The sequence below is a fragment of the Myotis yumanensis genome, unplaced genomic scaffold (genome assembly GCF_028538775.1).
Source record: "Myotis yumanensis isolate MYYU_CA2020_CCGP unplaced genomic scaffold, mMyoYum1.0.hap1 SCAF_13, whole genome shotgun sequence".
Taxonomy (NCBI): Eukaryota; Metazoa; Chordata; class Mammalia; order Chiroptera; family Vespertilionidae; genus Myotis; species Myotis yumanensis.
The window spans coordinates 34,414,607-34,428,044 of record NW_027223764.1 but is presented as its reverse complement, the minus strand read 5'-3'; the positions used below and the strand labels follow the sequence as shown (position 1 = coordinate 34,428,044).

Genomic DNA, 13,438 nt, shown 5'->3' with positions numbered 1-13,438 from the left:
AACCGAAACTTGGAAGGTGAGAGTAGATGCCTGACACCATTTAGAATTCTGGCCACACCAGACATACTGTGGTGTGGAGATGTATGTCATTGTCATTAAGTAGTGTGGAATCTCACAGTGGAAAAGAAGCTCTAGTAGCTAACCCACAGTTCATAAAAACCATGTAGCTTTTTGTGGGGTCGTTCGCACCCCTGTCCCTGGCCTGCTGGGCTGTGGGGAAGCCATCTCAAGGATCTCTCATACTCAGGCCTTTCTGGGGGACTGGTGGTTCGAAGGGTAGGGAAAGGAGTGTTAGTTGCTTATACTGTAGAGACAACCCCCCTTTGTATATAATAGGTAAAGAATGGGGAATCTTTTAGCATAAACATCTGTCCTTTTGGCTCAATATTATAAGCATTGTTTCCCCCAAACAGTGTCAAATCCTTTGGCACACAGCACTGAATATTAGCCCTTGTTATGTCCTTTTTCCCTGTAAGGCTGTGCTTTATATTATTTTAACCCAATTTCTCCCGAATGCAAATGTTAGCATTGATTTTAACCCAGTACCTCCTGAGTACAAATGTTAGAGTGAGGAAAGAATATGATTTTCCCCCTGAATTCTGGGCCCCCAAGGGTGGACCTGACCCTTTTCTCCATGTTCTTCCCACTTTTTCTTCCTTGCCACATGTTCCTGTCGTCCTTCTCTACACCTGTGTTAATCACCTGCTCAGAGAGACTTGTTTTGATCTTAGTGGTTGCCTGTGGCAGCTCGTGCAACCTTGCTCCTCCCTGAATCAGAATGTACCTGGCACTCTTTAAGAGATGCTTAAATGACAGCTTCTGAGGGTAATTCAGCTATGTTTAAATGGATAGAAGGCCCGGGGAGGGAGTTTCCACCAAGGTGTGAATGCCCCCTCCTCCCAACGCGCGCACACACACACACACACACACACACATGCACCACACACAGCACACACACACATACACACAGCACACACACACAGCACACACACACACATACACGCACACACACAGCACACACACAGCACACACACATACATGCATACATGCACACACGTGTACACACACACACACACACACACACTCAGAAAACATCCTGAAGCCTGGGTCTCAGGATGGCATGAAGCATGGAGTGTATACCTAGACCTGAGAGTGGCACTGCCCTAAACATGGTCGGGAAGCACAGAACGTTCCTTCCGCTTGCTCTTAGCATTTCCTGAATATTCTGGATGGCTTCTGGTTTGTTGGGGGATTGGTTGGTTGGTATATTCATGGGAGGAAGCCAGTGATTAAAAATGATAGCAAATTAGATATGGGGCCTTCTGTAATTAGCCCTTCCTTAGAAATCTTGAGCTGAAAATTGGCCATTTGCCTATTGCTTAGCTCATAAAAAAAGTAATGGAGAAAGTGGAATCTTGGGTTTCTCTAGTTGTAGTAAGGCTCTTTATTGTTTGAATCACGGAGTGTTTTTTTTACCAACCAGTAACCTGATCTTTTATCACTCTCTGGACTGCCTCCTCCTCTGGTATGCCCTGATGTATTCACCACATGTGTTCATATGGGAGGCTCACAGCACTGAGAGCAATTTACATTCGGCTTCTCAGCCTGCGCGAAGCAGCAGATCAGCCTCTGGGAAGGCTTCGGAGACCTGTCAGCAGTCTGTGGCTTATTTCTGTGTGTGTGAGGGTGTGTGCGTGCGTGTGTGTGTCTCTTGTCTCTCTCTCTCACCATTTGCAGGCTGGAATCACTGTGGAGGAACAAGCAACAAAGTCTTGTCAAGATTTTATCTCAGGGTAATGATGAGTCAAAAATGAGAGACTAAAATATTGATTTTCGTTAGAGGAATTATTGACTGTTTGATGTAGAGAACACTCAGTTTCTGCCGGAGGAAAGCTGAACAGGCTACATTAGCCGCCCGCGGCTCTGACAGCAGCAGGGCTGGGTGTAAGCAGAGGCGGCTTCCCTGGGAGCCCCGTAAATGGACTTTGGTCTAAATGCTTTGACTCTTTGTCGTGGTTTTGGATGTTGGAATACGGGCAGTGATCTCCTGTCTTTGATCAACTCACCTGATTTAAAGGAAAGATGAGTGAAGAACCAAAGGAGAAAAGTGCAAAACCTGCTCATAGGAAAAGGAAAGGAAAAAAGGTAAGAAATGAATAAGCAACATGTTCTCTGTATTGTTCTCTGGCTCTGGGAGGAAGTGATCTTCTAGCTGGATTGTGAAGGGACTGGATTGGAAGAAGCTGCTAGAATCAGAATGCTTTTGTTTTTCTGGTCTATTAATGGGTGTGTTCTGTGTTGGAGAAAAACATCACAACTCGGATACATTGCTAAAATATTTAAACTATTTAAATATAGTCATTTAGATTCACTGAAGTGGTGTGTTTTTCATACTGATATTCAGGATTATTAAGTAAACACATGTCCTAATTATGTGGGTGGATGTGTTTTTCTACCCCTTAAATTTTTCCAGAATGCTTGTTAATCAACAGGGCATAATTACTAATGAATATTATTATGCTATAGATGTTTAGCTTGAACACATATTTTAGGCAAACTTAGGGAAACCTGTAGTTACACTTTAAGATTATGGTATGGAGGTGAACTCCATTTTAATTATTGATCAGCTTATGGCTTACAAATTTGCAATTGACTCTGCAGTTGTACAGCCATATGCCTAATTTGTTTATTATAATTTGTGAAATTAATTTTCTTCTCCATGTAAATGAAAGAATCTTCAAAATATAAATAGATGATTATTATAAACCTGTATGTTCATTTTGATTTTCTTGAATGTGTGTGTCTTAAAATGTGCTCCTAACTTTTTAATGCATTTTGAAATGGGGGAGGTAATTCCCTAGGTCTAGCATTTGCTTTTTATTCATTGTGGTGTATACTGGCTTTCACAGGGCGTGCCACCAATGGAAAAGACAGTTGTGTATCTGTAAAACAAAGAAAAACAAATCCTTAAAATAGGATTATATTTCATAGCTACGTAAGGAAAATGTGTACTATATGTTTAATCTATAATCAAAATATTCAGATACTATATTTTAATTACTAGGGCTGTTATATGTCATTGTGGCCCTTTAAAAATGCTTCCTTGACCCAATGTGATGTATGCTCTGTCAATGGACACGTAGAGAATGGATGGTTGTAGTAGAGAAGATAAAGATTTCAACCATTCATTGAATTGTCAGGCACTTAAAATATTTTCACAATCTGTTTATTATTTATGAAAGATTCATTTGAATATGGTGTTCTTAAAGGAGCTACTATCAGCAGACCCTGAGGATACGTTTATGAATATGCCAGCATTCTAGGGCAATGATTCAACATCCTACAGATGGGGAGGCTGTGCAGACTGGCTTTAAGTCAGTCTTGACTTCTTGAATATTGTCTCAGCAGGGGTTGATGATGTTGTAAAGGTGCTATTCAGATTTCCCAAGGGGGCAGGCCACAGCTGCACAGCAGGAACCATTTGTTTAATGCCTGGCGTAGTGGTACTAGTCTCAAGGAAAGCTGTCAGCTTTGCTCATGTTTATGAGATATGGCCTGAAGTGTCTGACAGGCTCCACCATGATTCTGCACACAGTGTCATGGGGAGCCCAGGCAGACATCATGAGCCACGACAGTGCAATCCAGATTAAAGTGAGCAGTGGCTGGGCCGGTTGTAAATCATTGAGCTTTTATGTGGAATCCTTTAACATGGACATCTTTTCCTCTCTTCTTTGAAATTTCCCCAGCTGTGTTCCATTTCTCCTCATATAAAGTTATCCTACTCAGAGCACAATATTAAGTCAGTTGCTTTGAATCCTTCTCCCTTCCATTCCCAATGGCTGCCAGGGTACTCTTTATGAAAACCTTCATCATCACACTGTGCCCCATTACCTTCCACACTCCCTGCTGCCTGCTCAGTGAGGTCCAAATTCGTGACCACTGAGCTTGAGGCCCTTCATTCCCACATTCCAGGCTTTCCCCCCTTCACCATCTACTTCATTCACATCTGACTCCATCCAAAGTAGATTCTTATCAGTCCTTGAGTTAATCTCTTTCTCCAGATGCTTGTTCCTTGTCCCTGGAGAAGGCGTTTCTATGCCAGCCTGCTTGGTGGAATCCTACCAAGCCCTGAAGGTCCAACTCAGATCTTGCCACCTTGACATCTTCTCTGGTTAGAATTCAGTCAGTCTTCTGCGTTGACACAGCGCCTTGTACTGTCAGGACACTTGACACATTCTGATTCTTTCTCACGTTATCATGTACCTGCTCTATTCCCTTGTTCATGTTGAACCTATGATATTCACATCAGGAGGCACTCAGCATGCCCTCTGTATGCAGTTGACACTAAATAAGTGTCTCGTTGATTTATCTATGCCTTTTACTGACCAGAATACACCAATAATTTTCAGTGTTAGAGCAGATATATCAAGGAGATATCTTTTAACTTAATAGGCCTTTTTTCCTCACATTTATTGGATAAAGCATATCTTATTTTTGGATATACACACACACACATATATACCTCTCTCTCTCCATCTCTCTCTCTCTCTGTCTCTCTCTCTCTCTCTCTGTGTGTGTGTGTGTGTGTGTGTGTGTATTCCTTGTCTTTCTGAAGCAAATATTTCAGAAGGACTCTGGGTGTTCCAGATGACCTACACTTTATGCAGCATTGGTGGTGTGGTCAAATGAAAGCATTTCATGTGGGAAATTTATGCAACCTGCCAAATTTTATGCCAACAAGCTCCCTAAGTATTTTAAATATTTCCTAGTTATTTATGGAATTATTGATTTAACATTAAGTGTGGAATTCTTTTTGCATAGGAATATATCTCAAAATTGCCTTAAAATTATGCATTGGTATTGAGTGTTTTCAGAACAGATCACATGCTTAGGTATTTGGGTATAAAGTCTCTCATGAGGCATATTTAGTATTGGAGTCAGTGAGATAAATGTGATGGAACCATTACTAGTATGTTACTTCTTTGTTAACACACAGTTAATATTAGTATTTTGCTCAGAAATATAAGGATTCAAATTGATGTTAGGAAATGTTTTTCTTCTAATAATTTCTAGATCTTATTCTGGAATGTGAAAAGAGTATGTGTGTATGTCCACATCTTGTAGCTATTTATCTCTCCTTATTCTGTTTACAAGAAAGGACTTACTAAAAGTCAGGTGACTTTAGTTCTACCCTAGTCCTGCTTCTAACTTGCTATCTTGTCTTTGGAAGGACAATCAAACTATCTGTAAATGGGGATCATGTATCTGGTACTGCTATTAGGGATATTATGAGAGTAAAATAAAAATCACTAATAAGACTATATTTTCAAAAGAGGTTTTAAAATGATTACTCCTAACCTCAAAGGTGTTGTCGTCATGGAATTTTAAACTTACTATAGAGTGACTGATTCTCTAGTAGACAAATGAGGACATATTGTCCACCTGGTATTATAATGCCAGAAGTGCTGGTCTACCTAACCACTAAAAATTAAGGGTAAAAAGTGACATTTACTGATTTTATTTATTTTGCATCTGGATTCATAGCTAAGGATGTGTGGCTTAAAAAGCCATGATTGGGTAGCTTAAACAATAGAAATTTCTTTCTTTATCTGGAGGCTGGAATTTTGAGACTAGGGTGCCAGCCTGGTTGGGCTCCAGCGAGAGCTCTTCCTGGCTTGCAGATGGCTGCCTTCTTGCAGTGGCTGTGTGCTAACATAGCCTTTTCTTGGCATAGGCAAGTGGAGAGAGAAAAATAACTCTTTCTCTTCTTCTTCTTCTAAGGCCACTGATCCTGTTGGAGTAGGATCTCACCCATATGACCTCATCAAATTCTACTCCCCAAACCCCCATTTCTAAATACAGTCATGATGGGGTTAGGGCTTCATCATATGAATTGGGAGAGGGATGCAATTCAGTCCATAGGAGCATCTAAAAAAGGCCGTGTTGTCCAGGTTCCCAACTTAAAGATGCTTAATTAAACATGTGATGGTGATTGAATTGCTTTCAATTAATTTAATTATTCAGTGGGTGCTATGTAGTGGAGAGCCTTCATTTCCTGGGCCAGAGCCAGCTATGCTAAACCAATTCATGCAGAAAGCATGAAAGGTACCAAACAAAGGTGAATTCAAGTTCCATCAGTGACAGAAAGAAGGGAGTGGTAAATGCCATTTGAGGATGATGTTAGGAAGGATAAACAGAGGGAGGCATGCTTGCATTGATGTTAAAAGGATGTGTGTTTCCCAAGTGTCCCCCAGAGGGTCAGATGCTTCCAGAGAGTGTGGGATGAAAGAGGGAGGAAGACTTGAAGCAGCCTGGTTTGTTCAGGAATCTAAACATTTTTTGTGTGGTTGGAGTGTAGAGTACAGAGTTGTATTATTGCCAAGATGCAAAGCATGGAGAAAAGACAAGGACCATCTCAAAAGTCTCTTTTTAGTCCTGGCATTCACCAAAATGCTTTGAGGAGATGAATAGCCAAGTCAGATTTGCTTTTGAGAAAAACATCCCTAGTATGTGGTAGGGATACAAGGTCATTATTTCACATAATTATTCCATCTGGTAGGAATATATGTCATATAGTTTCATTGCCAGTGATTACTGTAGACTTGGTCCCTTGAGTGTTTCATTCAGTGATTTTTTTTTTTTTTTAGTGACAGATTGGAGAAAAATACTCAGATATTTATACCCCGATAGATAATGAGCCCCATAGCAGTGAATTTGCTTTTTTCTAGGGAACTTCAGTAAAGGCATTTTCACCATTTCAGTTCAGTTTCCTTTTTCATCTTAATAATTAAAAAATAATGTACTTTACTTAAGTTGGTTTTTATAGTTTGTGTTTTTGTGGGGTTTTTTTGAGGGCGGATTTTACAACTTTCTCTCTTCCCTTCCTTCCTCCATCCTTCCCTCTCTCCTTCATTCCCGCGCTCCCTCCCTCTTTTCTTGTTTATCTCTCCCAGTCTCTCTCTTCCCATGTGCTTGCCTTATGTGTGAGAGCTGTGCTTGTTTATGCTCTGATGAAGCTTAAATTACCCAAATGTATATTGGTTTTTTAAGGGAGAGTCAAATGAATGCCTATTTCTGATTTTCATTCATTATTTCTAATGATGCTGCTGTTCCTTTTTTCTTTTTTAAATTAAATGTATTGGGGTGGCATTGACTAATACGTGCTGGGGTTTCATTGTTGGGTTCTTCTTTGGCTCTAGGCGCTTTGATGAGGGTGCCTGGAGTATGTGGTGTCCTCTTGTAAAATGATGGTGTGCTTGAGCGCCCATCACATGCGTTCCCTCTAGTTTTCATTTGTGTGTTTGGCCCCCACTCACATTGCTCACTTTGTTCTACAAGCAAATAACCCCTCAAAGTCTTTCCTTGATGAGCAGGCTGAGTTATTTAAATGATCCTTCACTGAGCATGGTCACATGTCCAGTGCACTGTGACTTCTGAGGGGCTAATGGTACCCTGCAGGTCCAGTGCCTTTTATATACTTTCCGTTTCACTGTATGTATCACTGTCAGATGTTTTTTCTCTTAATCTTAGGTAGCTAGAAATTTAAAGATTTTAAAATTCTCTATTATCTTTCCTCTTGATTGTTATCTTACTTTTACAAATGCTATTAACTTTATAGTTTAAATATCCATGAAGCAGTAATTTTGACTCCTGCAAAGAATTAACTTGAAATGGTATTTTCTTGAATTTCGTATTGGAATTTGCTCATTTTCATATGTGGATTTCCATGTCGTCTCTGCACAGGGTGTCTGTGGGTTTGGAACTTCCTTTTTGTAGGGAGAGATCGAATGGATTAAGGGAGATTACTTCTTGATTTCAGAATTTCATAAAATAATAGACTCTCAACATAATATTGCCTTTTACTAGTCAAAATCTAATTGAATGAGGTAGATTTACCCTGAGATTTTCTTTAAATTATTTATTAAAAAGAGAACAGAAGAAACTTGATAAAAATTTATTTAATGTAAAACAGCCTTGGGGCACAGACTCCAAAGGTGGCTTTTAAAGCGAGGCACTGATATTCCACGGTTTTGAAATCCCTTCTCCATAATTCCGTAATCCAAACGAAAATCTGATTATTTTTCCCAACTTCTTTGACCCGACCTGAACTCATTTGGCAGCAAAACCTGTTCCAACCTTATGTCTATTTATAGTCCTTATTTATCTTACTTGGTGTGAATATTTGTATGTTTTGTTGCAGAAGTAAACATTCTTTGCTCCTGGAGCGCTGTCCCAGGGCACTTCTGGGGAAGTCCAAAATATCGTTATATCCCTTTCTACATCTGAAAAGTTCTGAGTTCCAAAGCTTTTCTGGCTGCAAGGATTTAAGATAATGATTGAGAATCTATATTGAGTTCTTAGCTGGGACTGGTGATGAGCTAGTATGACGAAAGGTTAGCTTGGGGTGAGAGGGCTTATATTTGCCCTTAATAAATTCCAGGTACAGTGGTTCTCTGTAATGTCAGGCGCTATATCAAAGGTTTGTATGCAGTTCTCTGGAAAAATTATTTCCAGAAGCTTTCTAACAGCTATCAGTTTGCTTGGTAATAAATCTGAACATTTGGACAGGGTGGTTTTGAAGATGATATTTATAAAGCCTGGCTTTCCGGTTTGTTTGTTTTAAAGGAATGAATTATGGCTTATCTTAATTTTTGTTGTTCATTTGATGAAGTTACAAAAAAATAACTCAGGTTTATATTTTTTGAAAGAAGACATAGAGACCTTGGGGAAATCATCATTTGATTAAATCATTGTGCCTACATGTCAAGAAAGTGTTAATCATATGAAGGGTAATTAATTTTCCATAATTAGCACATAAAATTACTTTCTCTGTCATCCATCTTCAGTAAAAATTCCTATTTATTTTTAAAACTTATTTTATTTTATTTATTTTTTTAAAATATATTTTATTGATTTCTTTCACAGAGAGAAAGGGAGAGGAACAGAGAGTTAGAAACATTGATGAGAGAGAAACATCGATCAGCTGCCTCCTGCACATCTCCCACTGGGGATGTGCCCGCAACCCAGGCACACGCCCTTGACCGGAGTCGAACCTGGGACCCTGCAGTCCGCAGGCTGACGCTCTATCCACTGAGCCAAACCGGTTTCAGCTTTAAAACTTATTTTAAAAAATTGTTTTATTATATTTTTCTCTCTGTTACACAAAATTGTAAATATAGAGAAAAACATTACATGGCTATTTAATAGCTTAAAATCTGGAAATTTCTCTCAACTACTTATTCCTTTATTAATTTTATAACTTTAGTCATTGAAATCCATTGTCCCTGCCACCCGCCACCAGGGAAGTAACAGGAACAAAGCATATTAAATCCTGCTGTTTAAGACGTCTCATTAATATTATTAGATACCAAGTGATATACTGGTTCCTTAAAAACAAAACTCTAAATCATTTATGAAGTGTTAATACTGAAGTGGGGTTTAGATTGTGAAACTCAGAACATAATGAAGCAGTTAAATGATGGCTGTCTATAGACAGCCTCACAATTTTCATCCTTCACTCCCAACTCACTAGTCGTTTAAATTATATATTTTACAGCACACCGGATATGTTGGTTTGTCATTTCTACCGCATGCACGTGTGTTTGTGTGTGCGTGTGTTTGTGAGTATATTTTAAAGTAAAGTATAATCTTGCAAAGTTATTTAATCGATCTAGTTCATCATTTTGGTTCTGCCTCAATTCCATACCATTTATTCTTTCGACAAATATTTTTGAGCACTTACTTTTCTAGGTGCAAGGGATTTATCAAGGACCAAAACAGACAATAGAAATACAAAGTGGATAACTAGCAATAAGCCAGCATAAAAATTACACAAGAGACTGCTGTAATAGAGAAAGATTAGAGAAGGGGCAACCCCTAGAACTAGGGTGGCAGGGAAGGCCTTCCTGAAAAGGTTACCTTTGAGGTGAGCTTGGGCACAACAAGGACTTGGCCGGCTCTGGAAAGACGACATTTTAAACGGGAGAAAGCCATGTGATGTTTGGGTCCTAAGGAAGTGACATCACTTTAATAGATTCTCCCATTTGGCATGAACTTTGACCATTTCTACACAGAGATCTCAAATGTCTGTTTCCTCTTAGAATTCAATCAATATTTGTGAGTTTTAAGGGTAGGAAACAATATTTTAGGGAGTCAGTTGGGGATACATGGTATCTGAACAGTCTAGTACCCAGTGAACTTGTGAGAATAGCGAACTTTTATTCTGCTTTTCACTGTCCCTTCAGTGCTACTCAGTGTTAAGTGTAGTGAGGAGTTTAAAAACTTCTTGCAGAAACCCTCATCTCTGAAGCCTCCAATTAGCAATTACTTTCCCCCTTGGAACACCGTCTACTCCACAAATTAGAAATACAAAATGAAGGCACGCCAGAAACTGAAGGATTCTGCACAATAACTTTTGTAAATAAAATATATGTAGCCTATGAAATATACATTGTCTTAAAATATAGGCTCAACAATTCCATGCATTTGTGTCATATTTGATGTCAGTCAGCATTTTGTGAGTACTTAATGAAAAATTAAACAATAATTATAGCAAACCAAGCTAACTCATTGACACAGAGCTTAACCTCTAGATAATTTATCTGTGAACACGGTGTAATTTTCCTGATACTGGTGTATTCAGTCTTTACATGCAGTGATTTCATCACTAGATAATTTGCCTTGGCATTTTACAAAATTGAAAAATATCTTTGGGACATTATCATGTTATATAACTGGTGGTTGCACCATTTTTAACCTAGTTCATTTTAACACAGAAGAAACATCCAGACACAGAAGTTGTACCACGATCATCTGAACAGTAATGCAAAAGATTTGGTGTGTAATTATAGGTAATTTACAGAATCATGTATACCAGTAAATGCAGGGTGGGGCAAACGTAGCTTTACAGTTGTGACTATGTAAAACAGAGTTTATTCTTGTATTGTTATTTATTAGTTATTGTATTACTTTACAACTGAACAACTACTTTTGCCCCACCTTGTATTTATGAATAACTTCAAAGTTTCTTCTTTTCTTTCTTTAAAAAAATATATTTCTTTATTGGTTTCAGAGAGGAAGGGAGAAGGAGACAGAGACAGAAACATCAATGAGGAGAGAGAACGATTGATCGGCTGCCTCCTGCACGCCCCCCACTGGGGATTGAGCCCGCAACCCAGGCATATGCCCTTGGCCGGAATCGAACGTGGGACTCTTCAGTCCGCAGGCTGACGCTCCATCCACTGAGCCAAGCCGGCCAGGGCTCAAAGTTTCTTCTTAAATACAAAAGCAGCCATAGTTATGACTTTATAGATTCCCACCCACTTGCCCCCACAGAGATGTTTATCAGAAATTTAATGGATTGCCTCCTCCTGTACATGTGGGGTTATTTCATTCAATCTGTTGTTTTGGACAAAGAGAGAAGCACAGGAAACAGCTTGGCTTCAGATATTCCAAGTTCCCTGTTCTGACCTATTAAGCGGGGCTCATCCTCCTCAACTATTTTTTATGTCTAAAACTTGAAAAAAAAAAAAGCACAGGGAATTCATGAAATTAGAATAGCAATAGCAGGTTCCATGATTCTTTCCTTTCTTTTGTAAAATTTGCTAGATATGGTTTTTGATGAATTCACTTATGTGAGTGTGAATGAATAGGTGTTGGTAACTTGCAGCCATGCATTAGTACTTAGGAAGTTTTCACTATATTTCACAGAATTTTGCTATTTCAGGGGATTTTGAAAGCAAAGCTCTAAAAATGAAGGGAAATCCTCTGTATTATCAGTGTAACAACTACAAAACATTCATTTTAATTACTTAAATTAATGACTGGTTTTCTCTAATAGTCCATTTGATGAAATGCTTTTAAACTCATCTCCTATCTCTCTATAAAAAGTCTTTTAGGAGGCAAACTTTAGGCCCTATGCTACAGTACTTTGTGTAAATGATACATATAGCAATTATAGTTTTGTCTTTAGAAAATAGACACAGGTACTAACTAGAGGCCCGATGCACAAAATTCATGCAAGGGGCTTGGCGCCCCCAGACATGGCTGCTGGGGCCTGGCCCTCGCAACCCTGGCTTCGTCCGGAAGGTTGTCCGGACGGTCTTTCCGCTGTTTGGTCTAATTAGCATATTAGCTCTTTATTATATAGGATGTAGCTGAATTGAATTAATGGGTCAACATGTGCTTCTACTTTTAAAACTTTTCTGTAATATTTAAAGTGGAGGTTCTCCTAAAATATTATGCTCATGGGCTTTGTTCAAAGGAAGGTTGTCTGCATGGTGAAATGGCAGGAGCAGAGAATGGAATCTTATACACCAAGGTTTGAATCCTTGTTCATTCAAAATTCGTCAAGTTACTTACATTTTCTAAGCCCATGTTTCCCAGGCTGTAAAGTGGGGATAATTTGCTTATGTAGAGGTTTAGTGTGAGGATTAGAAATAGTATGTGTCAAGTGGCTACACAGCTCTTGGCCAAAAGTGGGCATAAGGTGTAGAGTATCCATTAAAATTGTTGAAAGCATAAGATTAGTTTGGGTACTACTTATTACCTATGAAGAAAAGCAAAATTTGAAGGACATAATTATAATTCACTGTCTGCCTGAATCAGAATTTTGCATATCATTTTACTATGACACTTGTTCTCTTTCCTTCTTTACAAATCAGACTAACTCGTTTCATGATGGTAACATGAATGTATAATGTTGATTTCCTTCCTCTTTAATTAGAAAATTAAAAATTCATATTCCAAATATAACAGTCTGTTAAAGTAACTTTTGAATTGTTTTAGAAAATTACATATTTACTCTGTCTCTAGTAAAATTTTGATTTAGAAACAGATTTATGGAACATACTGCATTACAATCATGAAAATTGGCAGATAGCTTACTATATATATTTGTGGAATGTCAACTTCTGAAAGTACTTGCCAGATAGGATTTGGACTGTTAACATTAGTATATTAGCATAATAGTGCATGTTTCACTGTTGTATTTGTGCTCTAAAAGTTCCTTGTACTCTGTATTTTATTTAACTTTGTAGGATGAGATGGAACAGAGTGCTACATAAACAATGCATTATGGGTTTTCTTCTTGGCTCTGATGTACAGGCAACAAGAAGTGGTGTGGTGGAAGGAACATAAGATTCAAAATCAGCTGATATTTACAATGAAGACATTTAAGACAATATAGATAAAAGTTGTTACAATGTTTAGTGAGTTTACCTGTGTGATATTGAGCTGAAACTCCACAGCTTCTAATCTCTAAGATGTAGCTGAACCAGTTGATACTTATGACATTTAGGGATTTTAAGACACTACTTTCTACCGACAATATTGAATTCACATTTTCAAAGCAATAGTGCAGTAGGTGAGAGTTGGGGCAATGCTGTGTGTTTGCTGAAGGGGAACAAAGGCCTAGAGAGCCTCCTCTGTGTAGCTGTCA

General features: G+C 38.6%; 1 protein-coding gene across 1 annotated transcript in view; it reads left to right on the top strand.

Annotated features, from left to right (window-relative positions):
• Positions 1 to 1,659: 1,659 nt before the first annotated feature.
• ANK3 (ankyrin 3) overlaps positions 1,660 to 13,438 on the top strand; it is a 469,334-nt gene continuing 457,555 nt past the window's right edge. The window contains exon 1 of the mRNA XM_070432806.1: positions 1,660 to 2,145. Coding sequence (XP_070288907.1) covers positions 2,083 to 2,145 — 63 coding nt within the window. The 5' untranslated portion in view covers positions 1,660 to 2,082. The remainder of the gene's footprint in view (positions 2,146 to 13,438) is intronic.